The sequence below is a fragment of the Cornus florida genome, unplaced genomic scaffold (assembly GCF_030987335.1).
Source record: "Cornus florida cultivar Cherokee Brave unplaced genomic scaffold, ASM3098733v1 CherokeeBrave_3.0.0_Hap2_Chr07, whole genome shotgun sequence".
NCBI lineage: Eukaryota > Viridiplantae > Streptophyta > Magnoliopsida > Cornales > Cornaceae > Cornus > Cornus florida.
Genome location: NW_026775577.1, coordinates 19,630,177 through 19,645,140, shown reverse-complemented (window position 1 = coordinate 19,645,140; position 14,964 = coordinate 19,630,177). Strand labels below are relative to the sequence as shown.

Genomic DNA, 14,964 nt, shown 5'->3' with positions numbered 1-14,964 from the left:
TGATTTTTTAAAATTTTGTTTTTCAAAGGAAGAATTTTTTTTTTTTTTTAATTCTTTCTCTCTTCTTTTTCCCTTGCATAATATAATATCCACTCAATTAAAAAAATAAAAGAAAATAAAATAAAAGTTTCATAAATTTTGTGTTTTTATTACCATTGGAAAGAGAGTTAATCTTGCCTGTGAATCATTAGTAATTAATCTTGCCTGTAAATAAATCATGAATTGGGTTGATAAAATAGTAATATTTATATCACAGCATTACATAGTATAGACATTACCTTTAAATTGAGTACTTGCACCTCTCTATTCCTAATCCCTAACTAATGTGGGCTCCTCTAATGTGAAACTTTGATTCATTTTTTATTAATAAACTAGAATACTCTACTCTAGTAAGTAATTCAAACTTAAAACAACATTTCAGGAATTTTTATGTCTTTAAATATATATTTAAGTATAAAAATTGAGTTTCACATAAAACATATTTAACAGTAAATAAATTTTTACTTTTATCTTTTAAACCTGAATTATCAATTAAACTGTCAATTTTCAATTAAGTAAGTAAGAATATATAAAATAGATTGTCATTCATGCCAATCTCATGCCAGTTAAGTCTCCACTTGTTTTATTTCTTTGGCCATCATTAAATTTACAATTCTCAATGTTTGCTTTGTTGTGCAACATTGAGTCTTCGTCACTTAATAGCACTGTCATTAAGTTACACAATCCTTCTCAATAGGTGCTGCTCTCCGCTCCGAATGCGATCCTGCTCTCATACTACGTGCGCGTTCTCGCTCAAATTTTCACTACTCATGACTTAATTCTGCCGCTCTTACACTTCTGCTCTTTAATTCGCCTTCACTTCTGCTTTATGTGACTCAGTGCTTATGTCTTCTCACAAGCGGCACAAATGGTTGGGAGGTGCTCTTTATTAGCATCTCGGATCCGTATACTAATTTACATTCAGTTTTACCTCTGCATTTTTGTATTTTTTATTTTTTTATTTTCTTTTTATTAATTAAGGCTGTACCGTGTGCCATTGTTGAAATTTTTATTTACTTTAGTGGAATCTTTTTATTAAAAAAAAATTCATTGCATATGGGTGGTTTATGTTTTATTGTAGTCTTTTGTTGGATTTTCTGTTGGAAAAATTTGAAATTATGGTAAATGGTTTTGAGAGAGAAACAAAATGAGAAGTTTTAAAAAAGCAATTCGTTTTTATTGTTTTTGTTTTCAATGTGAAACAAAATGAGATTGTAGAAATGAAATCACAGCAAAACTTTTAAATGTACTATTTTAAAATAAAATAATGATTTATTTACATAAATAGAATTTTTCTATTATTGCCCAATGGTATAAGAACTATTAATCAAAACTATGAGTGATATATATTATAACAATTATGATGCAATTATTTTGGGCATAAATTTCAAATAACTCATTTGTACTTTGTACTTGAAATTCATACATTTAGCAATCTTATAAATCGGAATGTGCAATTTTCTATTTTTATTTTTAAAAAAATTCAAACGAACGCACATATATCGAATTGAACATTCAAAGTCGTCTTCTTCGGAGAGAGCTCATATAATCAAGGTTAATGGCCATTAATTTAACGAATAGGCCGAGGATCACCAAATGTCTTCTTTTTCTTTTTGATAAATTCATTTTTGAGCATCAAAGTTTCCAAGAATATTATTAAGAGAACCATAATAGACATTCATATAAGAGTCACAGAAATTTTGAGAGAGTTTTAGTTGTCCTTTTTCTGCTTACAAAAATCCTCTTATTCCTAGAGTTCTCACGTGTTTATTTGGTTTATGTATAAAAGTTTCTACGAATATTATTAAGAGAACCACAATAGAACTTTGTATCAGAGTCAGAAATTTTCTTCAGAGAAACAACCATTAGCAATAATATAATATGAAATTTTGTACCAAAATAATGGCAAACCTTGTAATGTAATTTACCCTAATACTTTTTATTTAAAATTAAAATAAAATTGATATAATAAGAATAAAGTTTGTATTTTAAAATCTTAAGTTATTGACATTAAAAAAAGAAGAAGTAAAGTTGCTTCGCTGACACACAATATAAATTTATGTCAATGAATTTTATTTAAAGAGTTTATGGGTGATAAATTTGTATTCGAAATGTCTCAAGCAGGTAAACTTTTATCTCATAGGAGTTCATTTGTTAAATACCAAAAGATAATTCTTTCTATTTTTGTTAAATACCAAAACATAATTCTTTCTATTTTTTTTAATTGTTTTATAATTGCTTGACTACTACAAAATTCTCATTTCATTCATTTACAGAACCATGGCTTCAATCTCAAACAATGGGAGTTGTATCTGATTTGTATCATAGTAGGTGTGTAAATATATATATATATATATATATATATATATATTGAAAATATATAATCCAAAAAAAAAGAGTGCAACCTAAAAAAATATATATGGAAAACTAATATAAGAAAGAAAATCAAATTTTTTTTTTTTTTTCTTAAATTGTTTCAAATTTTCTAAATTTTAATTTTTGATTTTTCTTTTTTGAATACTTTGATTCTAATTTGACAAGTATATATCATTATTAGCTTGATGAAATATTTAAAAACTTTAATAAATAATTCTAACTAAACAAATCTCACAAGTTTTAATAAAATACAATTATTATGATTAAAATAGAGAAATATTTTAATAATTTATATAATGAGTAGTTACAGATTTTTTTTTTATTATTTATAACTAAAAATATTAACATATATAATATTATTATTGTTGTTGGCATTCTTTCCATTATGCTCTCATAATACTTTAGTTTTTCTTTCTTTCTTTCCATACTTCGAGACTTATTGATAGAGATTTATATATAATTTTAAATAATTTTCTTGTAAACACCACCTTTACACTTCGTTTGGTTACATAAAAATAGTAAGAAAAAAAGTAAATGGAATTTTTAAAAATATTTTAGGAGTTTTTGTTAGCAGAAAAAGAATTTTTTTTGAGGAAAATCACTTTCCATAACCATTTAATTTTTCCATAATTTTTTTTCCAAAAATCATTTATTGATTAAATTTTGTGAACTTACAATATTAATGTCCTTTCTTTTATATAAATAAATAAATAAATATATATACACACACACACACGTGTATGGTGCGCCAAACATAGTCACAAGATTCAAATCCCAAGAGAGGGACGAAAAAGTTTGATTGAATGGCTTCCACCGCAGCTGTTGAAATCATCGCCGGCAACGAGGAACTGGCGGTGGAGATCCTTCAATATCTGCCGGCAAAATCCCTCATTCGGTTCAAGTCAGTCTCTAAAGCATGGCTCTCTTTCATCTCCACTCCTCGCTTCTCTCTCCTCTGGCAATCCCATCATCATCCCAAAGTCTCCGGCCTTTTCTTCAACCCTAGATACCGAACTGAAACCATCAAATACATTCCTCTCACTCACTCCGACGACTTGAGGAATCAATGTGATATTGCAACCGTTATTAATGGTGGAGGAGAAAACAATTCACCACCTCTCTTTATGTATGCTAGAATCATAGACTCCCGTAATGGTTTTCTACTCGTCTTTTTTAATAAGAAGCAGAGTTGTAGTTCCGGTTGGAGTCGGTCGTACCACGTTTATAATCCTACTACCAAGCAATTCTCTACTCTTCCGTGGCCTTTTCCGGTCACTTTCACTGGCCTTGGTGACATTAATCCATATTTGGTTTTCGATCCGTTAAAATCACTTCACTACAAAGTTGTTTTGGTTCAGGCTTCCGAGCATGGTAATCCCTACTTGTATCAAATACATATTTATTCGTCGGGAACCAATGACTGGCGGACATCACCACTTGGTGATTCTCATCCTTCCCCGAAATCATTAAATAAATCATTAAATAGTGTGGAATTGAATGAAGGAGTCTATTGCAATGGTTCCATCCACTGGATTTCTTACCGCGCATACAACACTTCCTTATACTTCGATGTCGATCAAGAAAGATTTTGCCCAATGCCAACTCCACCATATAACTACACTGCAGGTTGTGACCTTTTTGGGGAGTCCGGAGGTCATTTGCATTATTTTAAATATTATGATGATATGGGATTCAATGTCGACATTTGGGAGATGGTAAGTGATTACTCCAAGTGGACAACCAAGTATCGAGTTTGCCTTAACACGACGACGATGGTTGTTGATCTTGCAATAAAGGATACAGCAGTAGAGGAAACAACGCTTAGTTTGATCGGTGGTGAAGATGAAGGGGATGCGGTTTTGGTACTTGTTGTACGCACCGAGATGAATTATATGATCATCTCCTACAACATTAAGGAGAACACCCTTAGGAAGCTTGGTGATGTACCACGCCGTCCTGTTAGGTCTTGGTATGATGGCCCTGCTTCGTCTTCGTGGCGTACACACCCTCGTGTCCATAGTTACATTGAGACACTCTTTCCTGTTTGATTGATCGTGGTGGTACATTGTAATCACTTAAGGTTGGGTGGTTTCTATTTCAATGTTCTAATGGTTGCTTCAACTCCAATCTTATTTCGGTTGTTTTATGTCCATCAATTTTATTATATTAATATTATTTTGTTTTATGGTATTCATTGATCACTTAGGCTCTAACTATTTTAGAGAGTTCTTAGAAAAATCCTCTTATCCCTGGAGTTATTAGGTGTCTACTTGGTTGTATTGCTATTATACTACTTTACTCTTGGTATCTTTAAGTATTTGAAATTATTTATTTATTTAATTTAATTTTTATTTTTATTTTAACACTGCATTGTGAATTGACTAATCCTCTCTAAAGTACTGCTGTTTGCTGTATCAGTTTTTGAAAGAAGATTTTCTTGTTTTTGTTAATCTTATTTACACTGTAAGATAAGAGTTTGTTACCCCACATCTTCAATTCAAAAGAGCCCTGTAATTTAAAAAAAAAAACACCAGGTTAGCCATGCTTTCAAGAACCGTGATATTGAAAGAATAAAAGTGAATGAAGATCGAAAGACAGAACTAGAGAATTTTAAGAGGTTCAATCTGAACAATCCTATAACACATTGTACTTTCGATTTCAAAATTATTCAAATTGTTGACCAAAATTCTCCAAATTTGACATTAGATCGTTGAGCATAAAAGGGCTAGAAATAAGTATTCAAAGCAAAAATCATTAACTGCCTTCATCTCATCCCTCAGCCCAAGAAATCCAGTAATTTCGATTTCTTGAAGATGCATCGACAGACAACAAGACACCACTTCTTGTTCAACAAAATTGAAATCCTCAGAGTCATTATCTGAAAAGTACTGGAGACAAAAATCAGAAGCTTACATATTCTGAATCATAAACTACATGAATAGTTGTTCAGCATAATTTTATACACCATATAGGGCATGTTATTGAGCAAGTCTAGTAGACATTTCCAGCCACAGCAATTGTCCTTGGTAACATATTAACATAATAGTCAAGTGAAAGTGCTGCATATACTAAATCAAATTTAAAAATATATTTGACACTACAAATTCCTCTGAGAAGCACAAAACTCTATCAGCATGTCGTTCTGCATCCATTAATGGAACACAGTAGCCTCCAAGATGAACATCTGCTTTAATCAACGATGTTACGTTCTTTAGCACATCGGAAGGCATCCAAACATTTTGAACAGAAAGATACTCAAGAATCGGTGCATCTACTAAAACTTCATATTCTTCTCTGGCTAAAAGAAATGAACTAAAAACTCTTTAGGGCCGGTACGGAGACATCAAATACAAGTTCTTCACACTCTCGACATTTCCTAGGATGAACAGCTCCTCAAGAACAGGGCAATTACTAAAGAGATTTCGCGCAAAGTCATTGTTGGGACGATCAATTGAAACATGGAGCTAGGACCTTAAGACTTTTAAAATGGACCGTGCAAGTGCAAAAGCTTGAAGGTAAGTGAAAAAGCTTGAAGGTATCTTTAGGTGGTTTAATCCTTATATCAAGTTCTTGAACTCCACATTTTATGGCTAAATTTATCCATTTATATATTCTTCATATATCAATTTCAATATAACATTGATCCGGTCCAGATCTTCTAGAGTATAAACATAACTGACAATTCATGATTAAGAAATACTTGATCAACAAAGTTCATGAAGTTGGAAGTGTTGTGGAGACGGAAGTTTTTAAAACCTTATGAGGAATTTTCAAATAAAGATCTTAATTAATTTATGTGTAGGGACAAGTTTTATGCAATGGCCACTTCCAGCTAATCTATGTTGAGATGAATGATATAGAGTTTTGGAGCACCTATTAAGATGTAGTACAATTTTATTGTATTTAGTACTAGTTTTTATTATTTAGATTTCTTGTTTATTTATATATAATTTTTATAGCAAGTTTAATATTAGGTAGTTTTTTTTGTCTTTTTTGTTTAGTTTCCTTATGTTATAAATTTTCTTAACTTTTTAGGTTTCCTAATGACTAAATTTTTTTTTATATTATAAATACGTCAAACATAGCATTAATGCCATTTAGTGTTTTATTAGGATTTGATTTGGCTATCACAAGATTCAAATCCCAAGAGAGGGACGAAAAAGTTTGATTGAATGGCTTCCACCGCTGCTGCTGAAGTTATTGGCGACAACAAAGAATTGGCCGTGGAGATCCTTCAATATCTGCCGGCAAAATCCCTCATTTGGTTCAAGTCAGTCTCTAAAGCATGACCCTCTCTCGTCTCCACTCCTCGCTTCTCTCTCCTCCGGCAATCCCATCATCATCCTAAAGTCTCCGGCCTTTTTTTCAACCCTAGATCTCTAGCTGAAACCATCAAATACGTTCCTCTATTTGATCCTCTCCCCACTTGAGGAATCAATGTGATATTGCAACCGTTATTAATGGTGGACCACCTCACTTCCATGATATCTATGCTAGAATCATAGACTCTCTTAATGGTTTTCTACTCGTCACTTTTAATAAGAAGCAGAGCTGTAGCTCCAGTTGGAGGAGGCAGTCGTAGCACGTTTATAATCCTACAACCAACCAATTCTCTACTCTTCCGTGGCCTTTTCTGGTCACTACCATTTCTTCCCTTTGTGACAATGTATATTTGGTTTTCGATCCTTTAAAATCACTTCACTACAAAGTTGTTTTGGTTCAGGCTAAGCATGTTAATGCCTACTTGATTAGAATACATATTTATTCGTTGGAAACCAATGACTGGCGGAGATCACCATTGGATGATGATATTGGTGATTTTCATCCTTCCCCAAAATGATTAAATAAACCATTAAATAGTGTGGACTTGAATAAAGGAGTCTATTGCAATGGTTCCATCCATTGGATTTCTCGCGTTAACAAAACTTCCTCATACTTCGACCAAGGGTATTGTGGCTTGTGAATAAGTGAAAGAAGACTTATACGGCACATGATCCTGGCAAACCTGATTTTAGTTATGGCATATTTGGTTAGATGGGGGGTGAGTTGTGAACATTCAACAGTGACTGAACATGTTCAACTTGTGCGCATGCTCAAGCTTTCTATTTTGGTTAGTGCGTTCAATCTACTATTAACACACTTCTGTTCCAACGCTCCAATAAGACAGCTATTTAGACATCTGCTCAGCTGAAGTTTGTGTTTAGTAAGATACTTACCAATTCGCCACATATTAGTGCCTAGTTCAATATGGGATGCAGATTGTAGATGATAATGATTTTGCATGTCGTCTCCACCTTTGCCCAAGGCAGTAATGGGTCCTTATTCCAATCTCTTGGAACCCATTCATCCCCTCTTCAATGTCGTCTTAGATCGGTTTTACGAGGCACATGAATTCTTCTCAAGGCCTTGGGCTAATTTTTAGTTTTGCTAGTTTTGTTTAAGTTTAGAGGAAGGGGCATGAATGCTGCAACTCTGTAATATGAGACTAATATTCATATGATCTTATGATCAGAATGAGTTATAAGTGGGGCATGCCCTCTATTGCTGCAGGAATTAAAAATATATATATAGGAAATGAAGCTGAGTTTTTTTGGTTGTTTTACTGTGTGTTATTGTCCCTCTTTGTTGGGATGCTGTTAGTTGCAGAAGAAGATATTTTCTAGTATATGATTTTTTAAAATTTTGTTTTTCAAGGGAAGAAATTATTATTATTCTCTCTCTCTTCACCGCCTTCATTCTCTCTCTCTTCTTTTCCCCTTGCATAATATCCACTCAATTAAAAAAAGAAAATAAAATAAAATAAAAGTTTCATAAATTTTGTGTTTTTATTACCTTTGGAAAGAGAGTTAATCTTGCCTGTAAATCATCTACTAATTAATCTTGCCTGTAAATCATTACTAGTAACTATGAATTGCGTTGAAAAAATAGTAATATTTATATCACATCATTACATTAATGATGAAGTATAGACATTACCTTTAAATTGAGTAATTGCACTTCTTTATTCCTAATCCCTAACTAATGTGGGCTCCTCGTATCCAAGAGTTGCTTAAGTAGGTAATAGGTTTTTTTTTTGTTTTTTTATTTTTTCAAGTAGATAATAGCTTGAATTATAGAGTTTTTAAACTATTTTATTTTATTCTCCGACCCTCAGACGTATTCATATGTGAAACTTTGATTCATTATTTATTAATTAACTAGAATACTCTACTCTAATAAGTAATTCAAACTCAAAACATCATTTCACGAATTTTTATGTCCTTAAATATATTTAAGTATAAAAAATGAGTTTTACATAAAAACAGAGTATATAATTTTTTACAATTTTCAATTAACTAAGTAAGAACATATAAAATAGTTGTTAATCATATAATATACCCTAATGGAATAAGGGGAAGGGGAGGGACAGGCTGCGCGGGAAACTCACCTAAATAAATAATAATATTATGGAGTAATACTTAGTTAAGAAAATAAAAACTTAGCGTGAGCATCGCTCTAAGCTTTGACACATGTCCACTTCTGGTTGGGTGTAATAAGCCTAGTCCAACACATTGACCTGTGTGTTTATAGTGCGAGTAGTGCTACTGCGAGCGCGCGCTCGCAATAGCACTCACGAGCTCCCTATTTTTAGCCGCAGGATGTGTTTGTTTTTTGAGATTCGGAGCACTAAAGAAACAGACATTTTTTAACCCAACTCTCTCTCTTCTGTTAACCCTTAACCCAACTTTATCCTTCTCGTGTTTTACCCTTAACTCACTTCCTCTCGCTCTCTCTCTCTTCCGGTACAGGAAAACAAATTCTTTGTTTTGCTTTCCTCTTTTTCTCTCTCTTTGTTTTGCTTTTTTTTTAATCAGTCATCTATCTTTGGGTGAAAAAAAAAATGCCTCTTTGTTACCCTCTGTATTTCTCAAACTGAAAATATTTTTGGCATCCCTTTCTCCTGTCTATGAACAGCCACTAACCACCACCATCCTCACCCGGTCACCCCCAAATCACCGCCACAATCTCCACCCGACAAACACCACAATCAAAACCCACAAAAAAAAAAAAAAAAAAAAAAAACCACCGCAACAAATCCAACACCACCATTGCCGCGATCTAACAATTTTAAAGTATTCTTCAATCAATTTGGTTTGAATCTGTTTTTTTTTTTTTTTTTTTTTTTTTTTTTTTCCCTCTGAGCAGCAAAAGAAGACACGTGTGTGTACATATATATATATATATAAAAAAGAGATGAAAGATGGAGAAAGGTTAGAGAGAGAATAAAAGCGTTGGGCTGGTCGGGGAGGGGAGGGGAAGGAGAAGAATGAAAATGAGTTGCAGAGAGGTTAGAGAGAGGAGAGACAGAGTAATCGAGAAACTGCTGGGCCAAATGACACAGAAAAAATGAATAAAAAATTAAACTAATACGGTATACGATAACAAACGAAGGCAAAAGAAGAGAGATAAAGATAAAGTGGGTTGAGGGTTAAACAAAAAGATAAAGTTGGGTTAAGGGTTAACAGAGAGAGAGAGTTGGGTTAAGGGTCAACGGATCAGTTTTCTTGGTGCTCTCTAATCCCAAGAAAGCACATCGTGCGGCTGAAAATAGAGAGCTCGTGAGTCATTCATTAATTTGGTAAAAAAAATAAAATATCATTCATTAATCACAGACCATCTTCCAAAGAGGAGTGCTACTGTGCTTTCTTATTGGTATTACACTTCGAGATGTCCCTTGTCTTTAAAAAAATTAAAAATATAAAATTTTAAAATAAATTATCATTTAATCTTTTCTTATGTCTCTCCTTTTATTTTCCTTTTTTCATTTTATCTCTTACATCAATAATATTTTAGATTGTCAAAAAAATACTTACAGGAATATATATTTTTCTTTCTATTTGGATTGCCAAAAAACACTTACAGGAATATATATATATATATATTTTTGGGGATTGCCAAAACAAATAATATTATGGGAATGAATTATTTTATTTTATTTTTATTTTTTTTTATATTTTAAGTATATATATATATATATATATATATATATATATATACACATATGCTTATATATGGATTCACGTTCAATTTCTATGATCACAATACATATTATTTTCTTTTTTTTTGGATTTGCCAAAACAAGTAACATTATGCGAATTGAAGATGAATCCACATATATATATATATATATATATATATATATAGTTAAAATATAATTAAAAAAAAGTAATTAAAATAATCCATTTCCATAATATTTTTTGTTTTGGTCAATTCCCAATGTCTGTTTTATTGTGCAACATTGAGTTGTATTTTCGACACTGTTTTATTGTGCAACATTGAGGTATATATTTTGGACACAACTGATTTTGATTTTGAAGTTATTGTATTATCATTTACCATATGTTCTATAGTTTTTCATTTTTAGTAATATATATATATATATATATATATATATATATATATATATTTAAGAAAGTTGCCTATGGCTGTATTTTGGTCGTCGTTTTCTCTTAAGTTTGCTTTGTCACTTAGTAGCACCGGCACAAGAGCTGCTTATGTCTTCTCACAAGTGGCATAAATAGTTGAGAGTTACTCTTTAGTAGCATCTCGGATCTGTATCCTAATTCACATTCAGTTTTACCTTTGCATTTTTCTTTTTATTAATTAAGTCTGTGTTGTGTGCCATTGTTGAAATTTTCATTTACTTTAGTGGAATCTTTTTATTCAAAAAACAAAATTCATTACATATTTGTGGTTTATGTTTTATTGTAGTCTTATTGTATTTTCGGTTGATAAAAATTGGAAGTATTGTAAATGGTTTTGGGATAGAAACAAAATGAGATTTTTTAAAAAAGCAATTCGTTTTTATTGTTTTTGTTTCTCAATGTGAAACAAAATGAGATTGTAGAAATGAAATCACGGCAAAACTTTTAAATTTACTATTTTTAAATAAAAAAATGATTTATTTACACAAATAGAATTTTTTTATTATTGCCTTATGGTATATAGGTATGTTGCTTTTATTATTCTGAAATAATTTAGATTGGACATCCGGGAGTTATAGAATCTAGAATCTATTGGGAAATTATTTTCCATTATATTAACAAGGATTAGGGGTTAGGGTTGCTATATTTTTATTTCTTTGAGAACTATTAATCAAAGGTATGAGTGATATATATTATAACAATTATGATGCAGTTATTTTGGGTATAAATTTCAATTAACTCTTTTATACTTTGTACTTAAAATTCATTCATTTATCCATCCTATAAATCAGAATGTGCAATTTTCTATTTTTATTCAAAAAAAAATTCAAACAAATGCACATATATCGAACTGAACATTCAAAATCGTCTTCTTTGTAGAGAGCTCATACAATCAGGGTTAATGACCATTAATTCAACAAATAACACTGAGGATCAACAAATATCTTCTTTTTCTTTTTGATAAATTCATTTTTGAGGCATATTTACATGTCAAATCCACTAACTCAAAGTTTCCAAGAATATTATTAAAGAGAACTACAATAGAGACTGAGAAATTTTCATCAAAGGAACAACCGTTACCAATAATATAATATGAAATTTTGTACCAAAATAATGGCAAACCTTGTAATGTAATTTACCCTAATACTTTTTATTTAAAATTAAAATAAAATTAATATAATAAAAATAAAGTTATTGACATTAAAAAAAAAAGAAAAGTAAAGTTGCTTCGCTACCCACAATATAAATTTATCTCAATGAATTTTATTTAAAGAGTTTATGGGTGATAAATTGATATTCGTGTCACCTTCCGCCAACAAGAGTCTCTATTGAGAAGGAATGATATGGAGTTTTGGAGCACCTAAGATGGTGTACAATTTTATTGTATTTACTATTTAATATGGAGTTTTGGAGCACCTATTAAGATGGTGTACCAATTATTTAGGTTTCTTTTTTAGTTATATATAATTATTATAACAAGTTTAATATTAGGTAGTTTTTTTTTTTTTTCTTAACTTTTTAGGTTACCTAATGACTATTTATTTTTTTATTTTTTATTTTTAAATAGTGTATGGTGCGCCAAACATAGAATTAATGCAATTCAGTGTTTTATTAGGATTTGATTTGGCTGTCACAAGATTAAAATCCCAAGAGTTTGATAGAATGGCTTCCACCGTGGTGCTGAAATCATCAGCGGCAACAAGGACCCGGTGGTGGAGATCCTTCAGTATCTACCGGCGAAATCTCTCATTCGGTTCAAGTCGGTCTCTAAAGCATGGCTCTCTTTCATCTCCCCTCCTGGCTTCTCTCTCCTCTGGCAATCCCATCATCATCCCAAAGTCTCCGGCCTTGTCTTCAACCCTAGATCCAGAACTGAAACCATCAAATACATTCCTCTCACTCACTCCGAAGACTTGAGGAATCAATGTGATATTGCAGCCGTTATTAATGGTGGAGAAGAAAATAGTTCACCACCTCTCTTTCGTCGTGCTATGTATGCTAGAATCATAGACTCTCGTAATGGTTTTCTACTCGTCTCTTTTAATAAGAAGCAGAGCTGTAGTTCTGATTGGAGGCGGTCGTACCACGTTTATGATCCGACTACCAAGCAATTCTCTACTCTTCCGAGGCCTTTCCCAGTCACTTTCACTTCTTCCCTTGGTGACAATGTATATTTGGTTTTCGATCCTTTAAAATCACTTCACCACAAAGTTGTTTTGGTTCAGGCTTCAGAGCCTGGTAGTGCCTGCTTGATTCAAATACATATTTATTCATCGGAAACCAATGACTGGTGGAGATCACCACTGGATGATGATATTGGTGATTTTCATCCTTTCCCGAAATCATTAAATAATTCATTAAATAGCGTGGACTTGGACTTGAATGGAGGAGTCTTTTGCAATGGTTCCATCCATTGGTTTTCTTGCTACTCACAAAAAACTAACTTGTACTTTGACGTAGATCAAGAAAGATTTCGCCCAATGCCTTCTCCGCCATATGCTGCATGTTTTAAATGGCATTTTGGGGAGTCTGGAGGTCATTTGCATTATATTAGATATTATGATAATATGGGATTCAATGTCAATGTCTCTGAGATGGAAAGTGATTACTCCAAGTGGACAACCAAGTATCGAGTTTGCATTAATATGACGACGATGGTTGTTGATCTTGCATTAGAGGAGATGAAGATGGTTGTCTGCAACAGTATTACAGCGCTTAGTTTAATCCATGGTGAAGATGAAGGGGATGTGTTTTTGGTACTTGTTGTACGCACCAAGATGATGAATTATACAATCATCTCCTACAACATTAAGGAGAACACCCTTAAGAAACTTGGTGATGTATCACGCTGTCATGTTTCGTGGCATGATCGTTGTTCGTGGACACCACACCCTTGTATCCATAGTTACATTGAGACACTATTTCCTGTTTGATTATTTGTAATCACTTAGGGTTGGGTGGTTTCTATTTCAGCTAGTGTTCTAATTGTAGCTTCAACTCCAATCTTAAAATCTATTTACCTTACATTATATTTATTAATACTATTTTAGTTGTTTTATGTCCATCAATTTTATTATATTAATATTATTTCGTTTTATGGTATTCATTGATCACTTCGGCTGTAACTATTTCAGAGAGTTTTAGTTGTCCTTTTTCTGCTTAGAAAAATCCTCTTATTCCTAGAGTTCTCATGTGTTTATTTGGTTAATTGTGTTGCTATTATTCTACTTTACTCTTGGTATCTTACTGAAATTAAGTATTTAAATTTCTGGTTGGTGTTCATTTTTAATTTACATTTGTTCTTGCAAAGTAAATGAGATTAACAAAAACATCTTTAAAAAACGGATACAACAAAAGATAAGAGTTCAGTACCCCCACATCTCCAATTTGAAAGAGCCCTTTAATTTTAATTAAGGGGGAAAAAAAAAAAAAATTAGTTATCAAGAAATCGACAATATACAGCAAAAGTGTACCTGCTTCTTGAAACTCTTCGTACTTGGGCCTTTTTTTAATATAGGAATGGATTAATAGAGTTTACTAATTTGTTACTACTGCTATGTTTAAGCATGAGATCCCTAAATATGTGGCTTATTTCTGTAACTGGGCGTAGAAAGAGTTGACAAGGAAGTGGATTTTACTTTATGACTAAATAGTAGTCTTCAAGGAAATTGCCATTTGATTGTGGATGTAGTCTCGAATTAAACCCTAATTTGAATTCAGCATATACTTGATTTCACTTCTAACGGCACCAACTCCGGGCAATAATCTTCTCCATGGCACCTCTTACCATGACAGATCTAAGGACTAGGATGAAGATACATCAGCCCATCTTGTCATGTCATTGCCTTGTCAGCGATGACGAAGCGCCATCTCAGCATTAAGTTTTTGACCGTATTTTTTTTACCATGTACAAATACTACAAACAAAATACATACTTACCATATACGAATACAGTATACCAAAATTATACGTGGGCCCAAATTACACTTTTTACTTTATCTTCTTCTCTTCTCTTCGTATTCTTCTTCTTCAGGCTTCTGCTCTTCTTCCTTCGTCGTCCTCTGTTTTTCGTCCGAACCGTGCA

The 14,964-nt window shown here is 32.2% G+C and overlaps 2 protein-coding genes across 2 annotated transcripts; both read left to right on the top strand.

Moving 5' to 3' along the window:
- The first annotated feature begins 3,218 nt into the window (after positions 1-3,218).
- Positions 3,219-4,463, top strand: LOC132316366 (F-box protein At5g07610-like). Its single transcript, XM_059814855.1, has one exon. The coding sequence runs from the start codon at positions 3,219-3,221 to the stop codon at positions 4,461-4,463; it is 1,245 nt and encodes a 414-aa protein (XP_059670838.1).
- A 2,124-nt stretch (positions 4,464-6,587) lies between these two features.
- Positions 6,588-13,813, top strand: LOC132316364 (F-box protein At5g07610-like). Its single transcript, XM_059814853.1, has 2 exons — positions 6,588-6,685; positions 12,574-13,813. Exons 1-2 carry the CDS (start codon positions 6,588-6,590, stop codon positions 13,811-13,813), a joined length of 1,338 nt encoding a protein of 445 aa, XP_059670836.1.
- Positions 13,814-14,964: the final 1,151 nt, after the last annotated feature.

Coding starts and splice junctions, on each gene's coding strand:
- LOC132316366 (XM_059814855.1), top strand. CDS start 3,219: ATGGCTTCCACCGCAGCTGTTGAAATCATCGCCGGCAACGAGGAACTG.
- LOC132316364 (XM_059814853.1), top strand. CDS start 6,588: ATGGCTTCCACCGCTGCTGCTGAAGTTATTGGCGACAACAAAGAATTG. Junction 6,686..12,573: donor AAATCCCTCATTTGGTTCAA/GTCAGTCTCTAA, acceptor TGAAATCATCAG/CGGCAACAAGGACCCGGTGG.